Source organism: Cavia porcellus, unplaced genomic scaffold (genome assembly GCF_034190915.1).
Source record: "Cavia porcellus strain 051 isolate PalLab524CR breed Dunkin Hartley unplaced genomic scaffold, mCavPor4.1 scaffold_1, whole genome shotgun sequence".
Taxonomy (NCBI): domain Eukaryota; kingdom Metazoa; phylum Chordata; class Mammalia; order Rodentia; family Caviidae; genus Cavia; species Cavia porcellus.
The window spans coordinates 93,372,103-93,388,992 of record NW_026947484.1 but is presented as its reverse complement, the minus strand read 5'-3'; the positions used below and the strand labels follow the sequence as shown (position 1 = coordinate 93,388,992).

Sequence of the window (16,890 nt, the reverse complement as noted above, 5' to 3'; positions counted from 1 at the left end):
ATGGAGAGGGGAGGGATGGATAAAAAAGCCAACAGAGAAAGAATGCAATGACAGGAATGAATCAGTACCTTTCAGGAGTAACTCTCACTGTAAATGACCTAAACTCTCCAATTAGAGACACAGATTGGAGAATGGATCAAACAATGAACCAAATGGTCTACTGTATTCAAGATCCTCATCTAATCCAAAAGGAAACACATAGACTAAAAAAATTGAAGGATAAGAAACAATATTACATGAACCAGCCCCCCAAAATCAAGCAGTAGTAGAAGTTTTATTTTCAAAGAAAATAAATTTTAAGCTAAAACTAATTAGAAAAGGCAAAGAAAGTCACTACTTATTAGTTAAAGGAACAATTTCACAGTAATAAATAACAATTATTAATATACATGCACTGAATATTGGGGCACCTAACTTCATAAAACAAATACTCCTAGATATAGACCATCAAATAAATACCAATATAATCATAGTAGGTAACATCAAGACTCCACTTTCACAGATACACAGATCAACTAGACAAAACATTAACAAAGGAATATCAGTTCTGAATCACACCTTCGACAAATGGATGTAAGATGTTTACAGTGTGTGTCACTCTAGTAAAAACAGAATATGCATTCTTCTCAGTAGCACATGGAACCTTCTCCAAAATAGACCATCTTTAGTCTACAAAACCTGCTTAAATAAATACCAAAGAATCAAAATCACATCATATATAACATCAGATCATAGCACATTGAAACTGGATATCCATTGCAAGAAGAACTACGGAAATTTTACAAACACTTGGACGTTAAAAAAACACTCTTGAGCTCTCAGTGGGCCACAAAAGGTATCAAAAAAGAAAGAAACAATGAGTAGACTCAAATGATAGTGTCAAAACAACATACCAGAACCAATGGGCCACAGTGAGAACAGTACTAAGAGGGACATTTCTAGATGTGAATGCTCACACTAAAAAAACAGAGAGAGAGATCAAATAAATAACCTACTGATGCACTGTAAGTAACTAGAAGAACAAGATCAGTTCAATCACTGCTTAAGAACAGGAAATTCATAAAATCAGAGCCAAAAATAATGTAATTGAAACTAAAAGAGAATAAAAAGAATCAATGAGTTGAAGAGCTGGTTCTTTGAAAAAAAATGAGACAAACCCTTAGGCAAACTTAACAAAAGAAAGAGGGAAAAGAACCATATCAATGCAATTAGAAATGAAAACATGAAATTACAACAGATACTATGGAAAGCCGAAGATCATTAGTAACCACTATGAAAAATTGTAGACCAATAGATTGGAAAATCTTGAAGAAATGGATGGATGCTTAGATTCATATGAATTACTAAAACTAAACCAAGGAAACATAAAACTTCTGAACAATCCAATATTAAGCAAAGACATTGAGGCAGTAATAAAGAGATCTACCAACTAAGAATTGAATTGAAAGGCAAGAATATCTCCAATCTCATTTATGGAAGCCAGTATTATTCTAATTCCAAAACCAGATAAAGACATAATTACAAAACTAAACTACACTAAACTAAATAAAAGAACTAGTAGTCAATCTTTGTTAATGAACATGGACACATAAATCCTCAAAAAGATACTGGCTAACAATGGAACAAATAATAAAACAGACTATACATCATGATCAAGTACATCATGCCCAAGTAGGTTTAATCCTAGGGATGCAAGGATAGTTCAACATAGACAAATCAACAACTGTAATACACCACATAAAGAGAAGCAAGGACAAGAACTACATGATCTTATCAGTAGATGAGGAAAAAGCTTTTGACAAAATTCAACATCATTTGTGATTTAAAAAAACTCTGAAGAAAATAGATACAGAAGAACCTAAACTCAATCTGATAAAAGCCATTTATGACAAGCCAACAGCTAATCTCATATTAAATGGGGAAAAGCTAAAATCACAAAGAACCAAGATATCCACTTTCACCATTCTTACTCAACATAGTACATTAGCGAGAACAAAAAGGCAACAGAAAGATAGAAAAAGGATACATATAGGAAAGGAAGAAGTAAATTTATTATTTGCAATAACATAATCTTACACATAGAAAAACCCAAAAATCCACCAAAAGGTTCCTAGAAGTAATAACCAAATATATGGACACCAACAATGAACCCACCAAGACAGAATTGAGAGAAATATTACCATTCACAATAGCACCAAAAAAATTAAATACTTTGATATTAATGTAACCAGGGAAATGAAAACCATAGGATTCTTAAGGAGATCAAAGAAGACATTAGAAAATTGAAAGTTATCCCCTGTTTCTGGATATGCAAAATCAACATAGCTAAAATAACCATACTCCCAAATGGATATATAGAGTTTATGCAACCTCAATCAAAATACCTACATAATTCCTCACAGAAATAGAGAAAATAATCCTAAAATGTATATGGAATATAATATAATATCCTAATATAATGTCACTTTCATTAGTTGGAGGCAAATTTAAAAAGTCATACTTTGAACAGAAACAGAATCCTAACTGCAGAAGTCTAACCACAAGTCCTTCTATGTTAATTGGTTAGCAAGGGTTTTTTATTGATTTTTCAGTTGGCAATCTGTGAAACTATTTCCTGTATTGTATTTATTTACAAGACTGTTTGATGAGCTTTGTTGGTTAACGTGCCTTCTCTGCTTTATTTCAGTTTGAGGTTTGGATCTTACTTGTATTGTTTTGCTCAGCGGGAAAGATAAAAAATAACTTGCTTAAAAATTCCTGCTACTTCTTGTCAGGAAAACCATATAAAAACATGTGTTTGAATCAAGACAAATCATAGCCATCAGTGAAAAATCAGCTCAGAGGGTTTGATTCCCACAGATGGATTAGGAAATTATTTTTGTATAACCAGAAAAAACAATCATCACAATAATCTTATCTTATACCACATGCATCATATATATCATACATAAACAATCCTGTTCTGGGCACAAAACAATTAACATCTCAGGGTATTTTTAATCAAAGCCATAGTTTTATATGATGCATCTATATTACCATGCTGTGGTCCAATCTGTATATGTATTTCAATGATTCTAGGAGACTGATATCTGTATTCATATATTCTACATGGGGTTTAGTTTAGTGGAACCACAATGTCAATACATTTTCCTGTTTTACAAAGTTTTAGTTACTTTTTGGCAGGTCATCCTTAGTCTTTTATCATAGTTTTCTTCTACATAAAATTTACAGAGGTTGCTTTCCAACATATTTTTGGCCAGAGTGCTAACAAATCTTTTTGCTTACATTTTAGGATTACTAAAAATAGCTGACATTCAGTAAGGGCATCTCTGTATGCTAAAGACTTTAAGTATCATGATTTTCTTGTATTATTTAATGAGACAGGCTGTTGATAATATTTTCACTTTCCATCTGGGGAAATAAATGATATTTGCTGCTTTACTATAGGACTCACCAGTGTTAGCTAGAGCCAAAGCAAGAGATAATAGTTCTGGAGAACTGTTCCTGCCTTCTGCAGGAGTCCCAAAGTGACAGCTGCAGCTTCTAAGCATTACCATTTAATTTAAGCAATGTGAGTTTCTATGGCGGGGAGAAAAGAATGACTTGTTGACAGTATATCATTTTTTCATTATACTTTGGAGAGTAATTATAGGTTGCTACTCACATTTATAAACTAGTCCATGTGGTTTTAGGAAGAAAGAATTAAGACTGTACAAAATTATGTTTTTTAAATTCAAAATCAGGTTTTAAAATGTGACACTTAGGGCTTTTCCTAGGGTTTGGTGTAACAAACACATAAAGTGTATTAAAATGTAAAAACCATATACCTTTCAACCCTCAGCTGTCATTTATTTCATTTTGGTATAAGAGTAACTGTTGTTCTGACCATAATTGTATATATTTCCTTTAGTTGAACTCCAATTACAGTCTACTTTGATTCAGATTAATCCAAGATGGAAATTCCATTACACTAAGAATAAAATTTAATAGTCTAATACATGCCTGTAGTTTCAATGGCTAAAACTATGCGTTTATCTACTTTAAAACTCTTATGAGGATTAAAGTTAAAAAGCATCTTAATCAGACCTTTAGTGGAAAACACACATTACAAAATATGGGTGACTATGGTCTGTGTGATGCTTTGGTAGACATTTTCAACTCAGAAGTATCTACCAGGAGGAAAAAAAATATAATTTTGAGTATAAAATATTTTCTTCATTTTCAATTTTGTTTGTTTATTTTGAATGTTCTGTTGTTTAACAACAATGAGAATACAGTACTACACAGATAGGAGTGTGGTTTAGACTGAATAACAACATATAGTGTGCAAGAGAGCAGATAGTTAAGGTAAAATAACAAACATTTGGCTTTGAACATGTTTAACCAAATGACACACTGATAAGGAATAAATAGCTCCGACCACATGGCATCTTTCTGTATTTTAAGTAGGCCTTTAGTGGATTAAGGTATGAGTGTTCCTCTGAAATGAACTTCTCACTTCCTCTTTAGTGAAGAGAACCCTGGTCAGCTAAGCACCAGCAAGACAGAGAGAGAGAGAGAGAGAGAGAGAGAGAGAGAGAGAGACAGAGAGAGAGAGAGAGAGAGACAGAGAGAGACAGAGAGAGAGACAGAGAGAGAGACAGAGAGAGAGACAGAGAGAGAGACAGAGAGAGAGATAATTTTTTTCCCCATACAATCACTTAAAGATTGCATTGTAATTCTTAACCACTGTCTTTCTTCCAATGTTCTACCATTGTTAGCTGCTTTTTCTCAAAGAAATCTAAATATTGGTGTAGTAACTTTATACTATAGAAACAATTTATATTTTTCTTAGTTGTCTTTTTATGTAAAAAAGTCTTCCTTAATATATATACCATCTTTCTTTGAAACCAAGTGTCTTAATACAATTTATTTACAAATGACCTTTTGTTATTGTACAAATCTGTACTTTGATTTCTTATTGAATATCTTGAACTCAAATAGGATGAATCTGAGAAAATTCTAAATTACATTTGACTTTATAGAGTATAGTGCTTATCTCTAGTGAAATTTAAACTATAGGTTGAATTTGAGAAACATTTTATATCCTACATGCTATATCATGAACTCCTAGATTGTGGGTAGATACCCAGAACTAATATAGAACCTAGTAAATTAACTGATCTAGAAAAACTTCAGTGTAAGATATTGCTTTGGTCACAAGAGAACGGTTCCAGTAAACTACATTTCTTTATCTGCAAAATCCATGTTTTCTAGTAGAACCAATATATACTGATCAATCAATCAGTATGATTTTGTCTGTCTTAAGCATCTGACAAATCTGTGTCTAATGGTCATGCAAGCTTCATGGTTTTGATAAAATTGAGCAGATGTGGGATCATGACATGGGTCTTCTGGCTTACCAAGTCCAGCAAGAAAGGTGGGAGGAAAAGCTACTAAGGTCCCTTTTTGCTCATACAGACCCCACTTACCCTTTACTTTTGATGTAAAGCTGGGGCACAAGGGGCATGAAAAGTTGCCTGGACCTTCACATTGAATCTGTCTTCTACCTTTGGCCTCTTGCCAAGAGTAAAGGGATGGTCAACTTTTGGAGAAGAGGGCAAGCTTTCCACCTGCCTTTTCCTAGTTTAGGCAAAATTGAAAAGTACTTTGATTCAAACAGATGAATCCGATAAAACTTGAAATTGCCTCTGAAGGTAACTAAGTTATTGGTAAACATTTTGAATTCATAGAGGTTCATTTTGCCTTTGGTAAGATGATTATGCCTAGTTTAGAACCCATAAAAGCCAGAGCCAGTGAGACCGCTTTCTTTAAACCATGAGCTTCAAAAGAACTGTTTGTGCTTTCAGGACTTACGAGGGCTCTTCTGACACGGCAGCTGCTTCTTCCAGCTCCTGAGCCTGTTTGTACCATGGCAGCTTGGCCTCCACGGGGAGTTTCTCTGAGGATTAAGTACAGGCACACAGACGAGAAGACGTTAGGACCAGTCTAGGATTTTAGGGAAATTTCTGCTGTCCTCGCAGATCTTAGAATTGTACTAAACCCATAAGTTACTATGTTGATAATCGTAATTAATAAATTTTTAGGTAAATTGCTGCCTCTGGGGATGTTTTTAGCAAGAAAAGTGGAATTAGATTGCAAAAATGTTTAATAATACTAGTTCCTGTATACATGAGTCTTCTTTATGATATTGAATAACAAAGGAAAGTCTTTTTATTACAGAAGTCATAACTCCAAGATCACTAGCACAGTATGCATATACTCACCAAGGATCTCTCACACATCTTCAAATAAACACAAAATATAGTAAATTATATTTTGATGCTTTCATACTTTTTGCCTTTTGGCTAAGTGTGATCTATGCCACATAATTCATAACAAATTCTGTCACTTGGAGATTCACAAAACATTGTTTTATTTATCTCACTTATTTAATACCACACAAAGGCTCCCTGATAATTCAAATATCAGTGCAACTTAAAGTCTATAAATCTAAAATTGGACTTGTTTTACCTATTTATCTAGATTTGGCAAAACAACTCACAACAAGCTTTCCAACTGCTTCCTAGGTAAAAAATGTGGGGGAGAGAAAGAAATAGTTTCTAACTGTTCCTATAGAAGTAACTGCCAAGATCCTTATTCTGACATATTTATTTGGGTTGTTTATGGGCATATTTGCCTTTATAGTATGATCTAGTGAAGCTCTATCACCAGTGTTAACATATAATTGCAAAGATGAAAGAAATATGTCCATATATGCACACACCATAGAATTATACGGTATCATAATGATGTTTAGGGAAGCTTACTACTTAGTTGTCAAAATCCAGATTTTGTTCTTGATAGTGAGCCACAAACTCCTTTTTTTTTTCCCTCTGAAGAGGCTCAGTTAAGATAGATCTAAAAACTAATTGATTATTTTTATTTAGGAGCATCACTATTTGCCTTCTATATGTAGTTATTTTTTATAGTCAGAAAAAAAGTGAGTGACAATTATAAAATTGCCAAAGCCAAAATTTTTGCTATCATTTGAAAGACAGAAACATGGTGTTTGTACATGCCTCACTTTATATCTATCCCCCACCTATCCCAATTAAATAACTCAGTCAATAAAGCCATCTCTGACAGTGAGAGTTTGGCACCTGTCATATTTTACTGTTGAAATAAATATTGTCACCTCTACTTACAGTCACCTCTACCTACAGTCACCTCTAATATTTGAGGACACTGATGATAGTTAAGAGTTAAAAGTAACATTTGGGGAGAATTCACCATATACCAAATACCAGGTTAAGTACCCTAATTACATTAATATCTGCTCCAACCTTCACATGGTGCTGGGATAGATACTATTTTTCCCTCATTTTACAGATGAGAAAACAAAGACAGACAGACAGAGAGACAGAGGGTGAGAGACAGAGAGGGAGAGAAACAGAGATAGAGACAGAGACACAGAAAGAGATGGAGAGAAAGAGAAAGAGAGAGAGAGATTTATTAAAAGTAAGCAGGATTTCTGGTATGTTTTTGGATTTTGGTTTCCTTTCAAATCACTGTTCATGCTAATCTGAGCTAATCTTGCTCATCAAGTAGAACTTTTCTAAAATTTCTTTTTATAAGTTGTTTTCAGTATATACTAAATTGTGATATACTTCATGTTTTCATTTCAAAGTATGCTTCTGGAATTCAGTGTCATATTTATGTTTTAATTTTCAATATAAAGAGCAACGGTGGGCCAGGGTTTAACACAATAGCACAAGTGCCTGCCTGGCAAGTGCAAGGCTCTGAGCTTGATTCCTAGTACAAAACAAACAAACAAACAAACAAAGATAAAAAAGAATAGAAAAATAAATGGTTTTCTGTCTCATCAGTTTGAAGTGTGAGACTTCCTCTCAGGCTTAGCAAGCAGATAGATTCATTCCTTGTTTTCAACAGCAAGAAATGTAGATAGTAATTTACACAAAGATTTCTATATAATCTTGTCTGTTTCTAAAAAGACACATACAACATTTTTCAGCCATTGTATTCAAACCACTTTACGATGTGGGGGCTAATTGTACAGGGAGATTTTCCTATGGAGTATGTAATAAAAATTTGCAATCAAAACCATCTGAAATGTTCAAAAAGGGAATCAAGTCCACTTAGTAGAGTCTTAAATTACAAAGAATCACCACTAAGATTACTTGGGAGTATTCAAGGAGTTTAAATCAGCACCCGAACCCACACAACAATTAAGAGCCTGGTGAATTCTTCCTGTTAAGTTACCTTTGGGTTTGTAGCATGGAGTCGGTATGATGCATTCCTCTTTTATGTGGGGCTTTGTTTTCGGGCTGCAGCCTCCTGTGTGCATCCCTCGGTGGTCCATGCAGAGGACCACACGGTACCTGAGGCCCTGGCCACATGTCACTGTGCACTGGAAAGAGATTGGGAGAGAGGAGACTCACAGGAAAAGCCTTCGTTACTTCACTTCCCACCTACAATTATTTATATAAGGACTCCCGTTTATATGCGGACTCCTGACGGATTTGTACCACTTCTTACCAGTCATGGCATCTTTTTCTCTTTGGCTATTTGAGGTGAAGCTAGCTGAAAATTAAATCACTGTAAATATCTTAGGCTTGGATTAATCTGTCACCAATCCTGAAGCACCCATTGTGTAAAGTCTCAAATCAAGCACCAAAATAAGGAAAGAAGAACTAGAGTGTGCTCAAATTTAGTTCCCAACACTGTATTTTTAGTTAGTTTGCTAATGACTACAATGTCCAAAGCTATGGGAAATGCTCACTCACACATAAGTAATAACAGATTTTAAATTGCCATCATAGCTAGTTTATATGGCTGCATGGCCAACCCATCTAATTACACTGAAATTGAAAAAAAATAATAGAAACAGATTTAGGGGCCATATATACATAATAATATGCATAATACCTATAATGATTCTGGTACATGAAGACATCCTAGTTCTGATCTGTATTTTCAAGGCTACAGGGGCTCAATGAGCAGTCTTTTGCATTTTTGTGGATAAGGAGACAATGGTTTTACTTCTACGCCTTTATATGGTATGTGCCATTTCTCTCTACATTAGCAGCCAGGAAACCTAGAATAACATTTTATTTTTAGTTACAGCAGGTTTCCTAATATCTATTACTTTGGGTTTTAGTTATTCTACTTCACCTCATATTAATTATTTTATAGCTTTTATTTTTATCCCTTTCCCTTCAATGACTGATATGCATAGTTTTAATTTTAACCCACTCAGACCCTTTTTTGGATATAGACAGAGATAATAAAAAATGAAATCAAACTCTGATCTACTGAGTTCTGTCATCAAAAGTTTAATCATTTAGCTTTAACTATTGCAGAAAGGCAGCAGCCTATCAATAGAGTGGTGCAGTAGAGGCTCCTCTGAAGTAAAACAAAGAAAAGCATTTTTAAAAAGTCATTCACTTTCATCATGCTGGACTTGGGACATTCCTACTGCAGGAGCTACACTGGTAGTGGCTTCTAGACAAGTCAAGAGAAGGTTGGAGCTGCACAGGGTACCTGGTAGGCCATGATGGCAAGAGGGAGGAGTGGACTTACTCTCCTAATGAACAAAGAAAGAGGGCACAGTTACCGGAGACCACTCCTGTGCCAGCCATTTAGGGCAGTCAAAAATGTTGCAGGGCTGCACGATGGGCATCTTAGGGGTGTACATGCATTTCCACTCTTCCACTGAAGTGACATGCCCCTGGATGTCCTCCTCCACACAGGAAACTGCCCGGCTCTGGATGCCCCCCCCACACGAGGAGGAGCACGCGGTCCATGGGGTGGCCTCCCACCTACAGAAGCAAGGGGAGTCATCAGGGCAGACATGCACATTGTCAAACCTCTCAGTGAGCTGTCATACCAACCCCGTTCCCTGGGCCTACGGGGATCATCAGGTTCTCAGAGGCTACAGTTTAGAGAACCATAAAGTATTTATTGCCTGAAGTCTGATGAGGAAGGGAAAGGATTCAGTGTTGGCAAAAGTGCTTTATAACCTGTGAAGCTCTGCACAGACGTTAGAAATGGAAGTTTCTGGAGCTGTCTACAAGGATATCTGTGCTGCCTGGAATCTACACAAGAGGTGGCAGTTTAGGCTCAGTCCTTTCCCTCAGTTTCATACAGAAGTATTAAAATTTACTCATTATATCTCATTAAGTATCTTTGTCAAGACTAGAGTTGGAAGATCAGTTAACATTAATAGATTGTAACTGGTCAGATAGTTTTATTTCCAACTTCACATTTTATTACTTTACTTCAGGGCATTTTTCACAGGAGAAGCTCATAAAAGATGAGTGTAAACAAAAACCTTCTCCCTGTGCCTGCAGTTGTCAGCTTTGTGATTTCATGGATTCAGCACAATCCTGATGGTCAGACTGCGTCACCCCTGAGCAGAAATGTTAAAATAAGCACTAGTCACTTATTCTGACTGCTGGGGGTGGTGGTGGTAGAGTTCCTCCAGTAAGGGATTTCTGGAATTGTGAAGAGGCTTGTTTTGATTGAAAGGCTTATGGCATCTGAATCTAAAGATATAGTTAAGTAAGGCAGAAAATAACAATGTTGTTAACATGTAAGACAATTTGGTTGATACTTCAGAGCTCTATACTGATTGGATAAATTTGGGATCAAATATAGAGAGCTACCTTTGTCTAAGCATTTTCTCTCCTATAGATTTAGAGAATGTGGAATTTCTAAAAACCAAAGCATTGGGACTGAATGAGCTGAGTTTGTCATTCTTGCACACATTCTGGTTGCCAATGAGGATGACTAGGAAACAAAGATTTCTCTTAGAATTATGAGAGATAATTTTAATGAAAGGGGAAATTTCACTAAGGTGATCTGCTTGAAAAGTTACATTCAAAACTATTGCAGAGGCACCCCACAGAGACCCTAATTATTATGTAAGTAGGACTGCATGGATGTTGTGAATTTGATTTCTCTTCTGCATGAGTCAGAGTAATGATGTATGTTTCCCAGTTAAGAGGGTTTTCCTCTATATTCTCTCTGCATTGTTTAAGTTTAGGCAAAAATTCTTATCTTCACTGCCAACAGTCAAGATATGCTGCCAAAGATAATATTTTCTGATGTGTTTTCCCCAGGAGACACATAAGAAAATGTCATATGGGGAAACTGAGGCACTCTGTTTAGTCCTGAGGAGATTTTTTAAAAAAATCTGTTTCAAGAGAATGAAGTTGCTCTGTAGAAAGTTTCTCTTCCAAAAGGGCAAGACCAGTTCTCATTTGTCTCCATGAGACTCTTTGGAGAACTAACAGGCCTGTCAGATGGAAGCCAGCCTGAATATATAAGTACTGTTCGCACTGGATTTGATGGGATGATGAAGTAGAAATATGTTTTCTAATGCACATTTAATCTCTTAGAATATTAAGATGTCATTAAAGAACACATTTTCTAATTGGTACTCCAAAATCTCTGAACTTGACCCTCCTAAAGGGAAAATGATTAATTTCTGTCTCAACACTTGGACCTGACCATAGTGTAATTTTACAAAAAGAAGTAAGTATCCTTTTCAATGTCAGAAATCACAAAAAGACAAATGAGGTTAATATTATTTTAAAAAATCTATAGTATATTTCCAGCATACAAACATAATTTTGCACATGAAAGATTATGATGTGCATCCTCATATAGTAAAAGGGTTATATGAGAGTTAGGAAAAAATATATAGGCAAAGATCATGTGAGTTAGGAGACCTTAAAACAGCAACCAGGGTAGGCACTTGGAATAAAAAGAAGAAATACCCAAGAATCTTGTTTGGAATCTGGACTCTTGTCCAGGGAGAACATTAAGTGAATTTGTATACCATATATTTTAACTCCTTTTGGTTTCAATGTTTTAAACAAATAACACATTTAGTTTAAGAAATTAAAAAGGATGTACGGAGGTGGCATATATTAATTGTGAATCATGATCATTCATCAGACTATATTCTTGGTTCGGGTCATGTGTTAAGTCAAAGACTGAAAGTGGTAAAGCAGGAAAGAACAATCTTAAAATTCACTAATTGCGTGTTGTACCCATATTTGTGCTCTTAGTCCTACTTAAATATTTTAAGTAAGTAAAGCTTTATTCCTTGACTGTTGGGTACTTTCCATTTGAGAATCTTTTTTAATCCTTAGTCGTTTCTATGAAATAAAAGTGAATTTGTAGAAATCACTTCTACATACTTGAGCTTTATCAGTAAAGTAGAACTTCTATCTTTAGAACTAGCTTAGTAATAAAAGCAAAGGGTAAGTAGCATGTTTGGTTTATTTGATAGTTGTCCTTTCCCATTGTGATATGTGGAAATGCCAAATTGTACACACAGGACATGGCACAAACAGACATGAAGGAGGGTTATTTTAATATACCACAGGGTTTTAGGCATTTGGAGAGCATTTCATTCTATAAAAGATAATGTCTAACTTAAAACAGGCAGGCATTAGTTATGCCAGGAAAATATAAACAAGAGAAATCGTAGAGGCCATGAGATAAATGTAGGAGGTGCAGGAAAACAGACTTGATGCTGCTCATTCTTGGCACTCAGCTTAACCTTATTTATGGAATGTACTGCCTTCACACAAATATATGTATCCCAGGAGTACTTATTTTACAGATACCGAAATTGCAACAAAAGGAAATATTGGTTTAATTAAATTGATATTTGTTACTTTCATTAAATTATCAATGAGCAAAAGAGTTCTGCATCAAATCAGCAAAATCATACATAAGGAACTTTCAAAACTCACTTATAGTCTTTATCAAAATAGTCATAAGAAAGTGTCAGGGAGCTGATGAATGTGATTGCCATTCAGTAAAAGAATTTATCAGCAACTATGTTAGTATAAATGAAATATTTCTTTCTGTCATTATTAGAATGTGAAAATTGAGACTCCTATCAGTTGCTGGAAGCATGTAAGTAGGCACTGAATGACAACTTACACTCATGTATATACATTATATAAATCTTAAGAATGTGTACATCCATGCGTGGACAAATGCACATGAGTTAATATTTGTGTAATACACAGTTTACGTATTTGTACAGTGTGCAGGTGTGATTGTTGGGAAACGAATAGGAGGATCAAATAGCACTGAGGTGTTGGACTAAATGACCTTAAGGGATCTTATCTTGATACTAATTCATTAAGCACTTGGAGATCAAACTTTTCAAACTGTTTTATTTTGCAGTTTTGAATACAATTATTTTCCAGGGTTAGTTCAGTTCAGATTGAGCAAACTGCTATATATTATTTCACCTACTTAAAGTCTAATTGAAACTTTGATTCTAACTAGCAACTGACCTCTCCAAAGACCAAATAAATAAAGATAATAGAAAAAAATGAATTTAAACCTAATTCACTTTCTGCTATTTGTGGAACTATTTCAAACATGGTAGGCAGCAAGTGGCAGAGGCTAGTATATCCTTCAGCATGTCTAGTTTTCATATGACTATATTATAACAATAAAAATTCTTATGAGATTAAAAAAATTTCAATATTTTTTCAAGTTATTATATTTTAAAAGCAATGTAAGTGTGTTAAGTTTCTGAATAAATATATGAAAAAATTTGCATTTAATTATAATTTCTTCAAAGTAAAGAGGACATATAAAAGTCCTATGCAGACTAATACCACATCTGGAACTCCACATGTATGGTGTTGTGATAATATTTTAGGTAGTATTTGTTTAATAGTTAGCAACAGTGGTTTAATGACTAGAGTCCAATTGCAGAAGAAACAGAAAAGGACAAAGGGAATGAAAGACATAACCTAAACCCATACACTGTATCTAATCAGAGTGAATTACTGTGTCCACTCCAATGTAACATGATCCTGTTTAAAAAGGGTTTTGAATGACAAGCTTATAGTTTGAACAGGCCTGTAGTATGCTGCAAAAGTAGAGCTCAGAATGGAGCAAATCTACCATCTACCATCTTATTGTTATAGAAAAACACAAAATCTTTCTCGAGATATGTCTGTCTATATGTCTATATATATATATATAAAAGCATCAGAAGACTGATTTGCTAATTCTAACATCAGATGATTGATTTACGTACCGAGGAAGGGGATGGTAGAGGTCATAAGGCATGATCTGCTTGTATCCGTCACTGTTAGGAACAATAATGCCAACCCTCTGAGTAGAAGGTACATACAATAAAATAAACACTAAATGATTACATTATACAAAATTTTTATACAATTGCAAAACAACATTAATAAATCATCTCTGAAAAACAACACTAAAACAGTTCAATATCTTTATGCTCGTATATGCTCTAAAATGGGGAAAATTCTCTGAAAGGCCACCATTTACTGTAATTAATTCTCTGATCCAAACAGGAAATACCATTGGAAAGGGTGGTGGCAAGAAAACTTGGCACCTCATCATTAACTATGACACGATAAGCTTGTAAATGTTCTTTAATGCCCCAAATTATACGTCCTATGAGGTCATTATTATTATCATCATTATTAATGTTACTTCCAGATGCTTGCCAAGCAATCACAGTTACTGTCTCACTTTTGATGAAAGAGAAAGCTGTTTAAGCATGAATCTGTACCGTAGAATTGACAGTACTATGCAGCATGCATTAGCAAATAGGTTTCATCTCTTGGCAGATCTAAAGATTTTTTACTGTTACCTGGAAAGTAGCCACTTAGATATTTTATAAAAGGAGGGAGGAACTACCAAATATAGTAGGCAACTATCAGCAAAAGCAACTTCTCTATAAAAATAATTATGAAACATTTTCATAAATATGAAAAGGTTTTTTTTTTGCCTAAAACATGTTGTTTGTTGTTAATTGTTATATGATGGTGGATGTGATTGTTGTGACTGTATACCTGATGATATAGGCAATTCTTTTTAAGATAGCAAGAGGCATTATGGTAACCATTGTTGATCACCTTGTATTCTGTTTTTACATCATGTACTATGTCCATCCTTTTGTTTTGACTGACTCTGTTTTGTTTTATCACATTTGGTTTTATTCTCTTCAAAAAAAGTAATAAGAACTGTGGGAGTAATAAACCCAAAATGTGTAACTGTTATTGTAAAAAAGAGAGGAAAAGAAAGTGCTCTAAAGGATATAACTGCATGTATATTTAAGTGTGTAAGATAGATAACAATTTTACTAAGTTCTTGTTGGATCATTGAACAAAATTGTTTGCAATCTCACTATTTGAATGTCCACTTTGTATGCTTTAATTTTATAACTTGAACAACTATTTCTAAGATGACAATATGTAATCTATTAACTAGTTATTTCCTATTGTTTTGAAATTCTGTATTACTTGTACCCTTTTACTTTTTTTTTTTTCTTTAAATAAAATTTCAAAAAAAGAATTATCTAGTATCCTGGAAAATCTGTGACATTTAGGGATGGAGTGGAGGCTAAAGGAGCAACAAGAAATGACACTCTATGCTGCATGATTAGAGAATGCAGGATAAGTGGCATTATAGATTGTGTGAAAGTCCCTGGAGGTCTTTAAGATGCCAATTAACCTTTTCCACGGACTTCAACAAAAGCCTCCAACTGGTGAGCCTGGCACTTGTTGAGGCCGGGTCCATGCCATGTCACGGATTTGTGTCTTGTGCTTTTGGGTAAAAGAGTGGTGCAACAGTGGGGCATACAGAGAACGCAATCCAGGCCCAAAGCATGCAGGGTACACACAGATGCTTCTTATTTTGACAAATGACACATTGACAAATGCTATGGAGCCTTTCTTTTGAATACTGAAGGGACTTATATATTCTATCTGTATCCTTGGTTTAATCAAAGAGTATTTATTCTTCTTCTTTTTTTTTTTTTTTTTTTTGTCTTTTTCCTCTTTATCGGTACCGGGGATCGAACTCACGACTGCCAGCTTGCAAGGCAGGCGCTTATGCCGCTGAGCTAAATCCCCAGCCCCTCGAAGAGTATTTATTTATAAATCTATATAATAATGTCCATAAATTCAATATAAATATACCTACATATATAAAGACTTTCAGTTTGACTATATCTCCTGGTATAGGATGATTTCTATATGATAATAGCAAACCTAGCCATAGAGCATTTGTGTAGAAAGTGTAGGCTGGGAATATTATGGATTAGAAAGACAAAAAACAATCACACTGACTGGAGATCATGAAAGGTAAGGAAAACAGTGGGAGATAAAGAGGACTTCACAGGTTCTAAAGAAATTTCTGAAAAGTAAGGAAATATTTGAGAGAAACTGAATTGCTTTGATGCAAAATAGAAAACAAAATTGTGAAGACAGCTATTTATTTCCAGGAAGAAAAATCACTGGAGTACTAATATGTTTACTTAACTTTTTTTATGACTGAATATCTTATACTTAATTGTATAAGGAAATTTTCAGCTCTGTGTGTGTGTGTGTGTGTGTGTGTGTGTGTGTGTGTGTGTATGTTTGTGGATATCTGTGTGTGTTTTACTCTTATCTTACAATGTTCATAAAACTGAATACTGCCTTTGGAAATTCTCAAAATCCCATAGATCTTTAACCCAAAAATGAAATGAACATCAAGTTAAACTTGTGTTCCTGTTTTTACAATTAAATGTTCTATTTATTTCTACCTTCTGACAGACAAGTAATTGGATGAAAGCCTAAGCCTGCCTTTTGTTAGAATCTTGTGATCTTCTTGCAATATTGATTACATCTAGTAATTAAGGGAATCTGCTTTGTAAAAGCACTATATTTGAAAGAATGCCAACTTCCTAAAGTTCTTCCAATAACTTGGACCTACAATATTACCTAGTAATAGTCAATTATGGAGTAAATTAAATTGACTTTGAATTTATATTTTACCTGCCTTAGCATCTTTATTCATGCCCATCCATTTATAAATGTAAAACTGAAA

At 34.5% G+C, this 16,890-nt stretch overlaps 1 protein-coding gene across 4 annotated transcripts in view; it reads right to left on the bottom strand.

Moving 5' to 3' along the window:
* Nucleotides 1–16,890, bottom strand: part of Adamtsl1 (ADAMTS like 1) — a 927,295-nt gene that overhangs the window by 204,445 nt on the left and 705,960 nt on the right. For 3 of the 4 annotated variants that reach the window (XM_063251663.1, XM_013155112.3, XM_063251679.1), the window contains 4 exons: nucleotides 14,084–14,134; nucleotides 9,617–9,821; nucleotides 8,263–8,410; nucleotides 5,857–5,941 (listed from right to left, as the gene is read on the bottom strand). In XM_063251663.1, the coding sequence (XP_063107733.1) occupies nucleotides 5,857–5,941; nucleotides 8,263–8,410; nucleotides 9,617–9,821; nucleotides 14,084–14,134 (489 nt within the window). The remainder of the gene's footprint in view (nucleotides 1–5,856; nucleotides 5,942–8,262; nucleotides 8,411–9,616; nucleotides 9,822–14,083; nucleotides 14,135–16,890) is intronic. The other variant, XM_063251668.1, reaches the window with a different exon arrangement.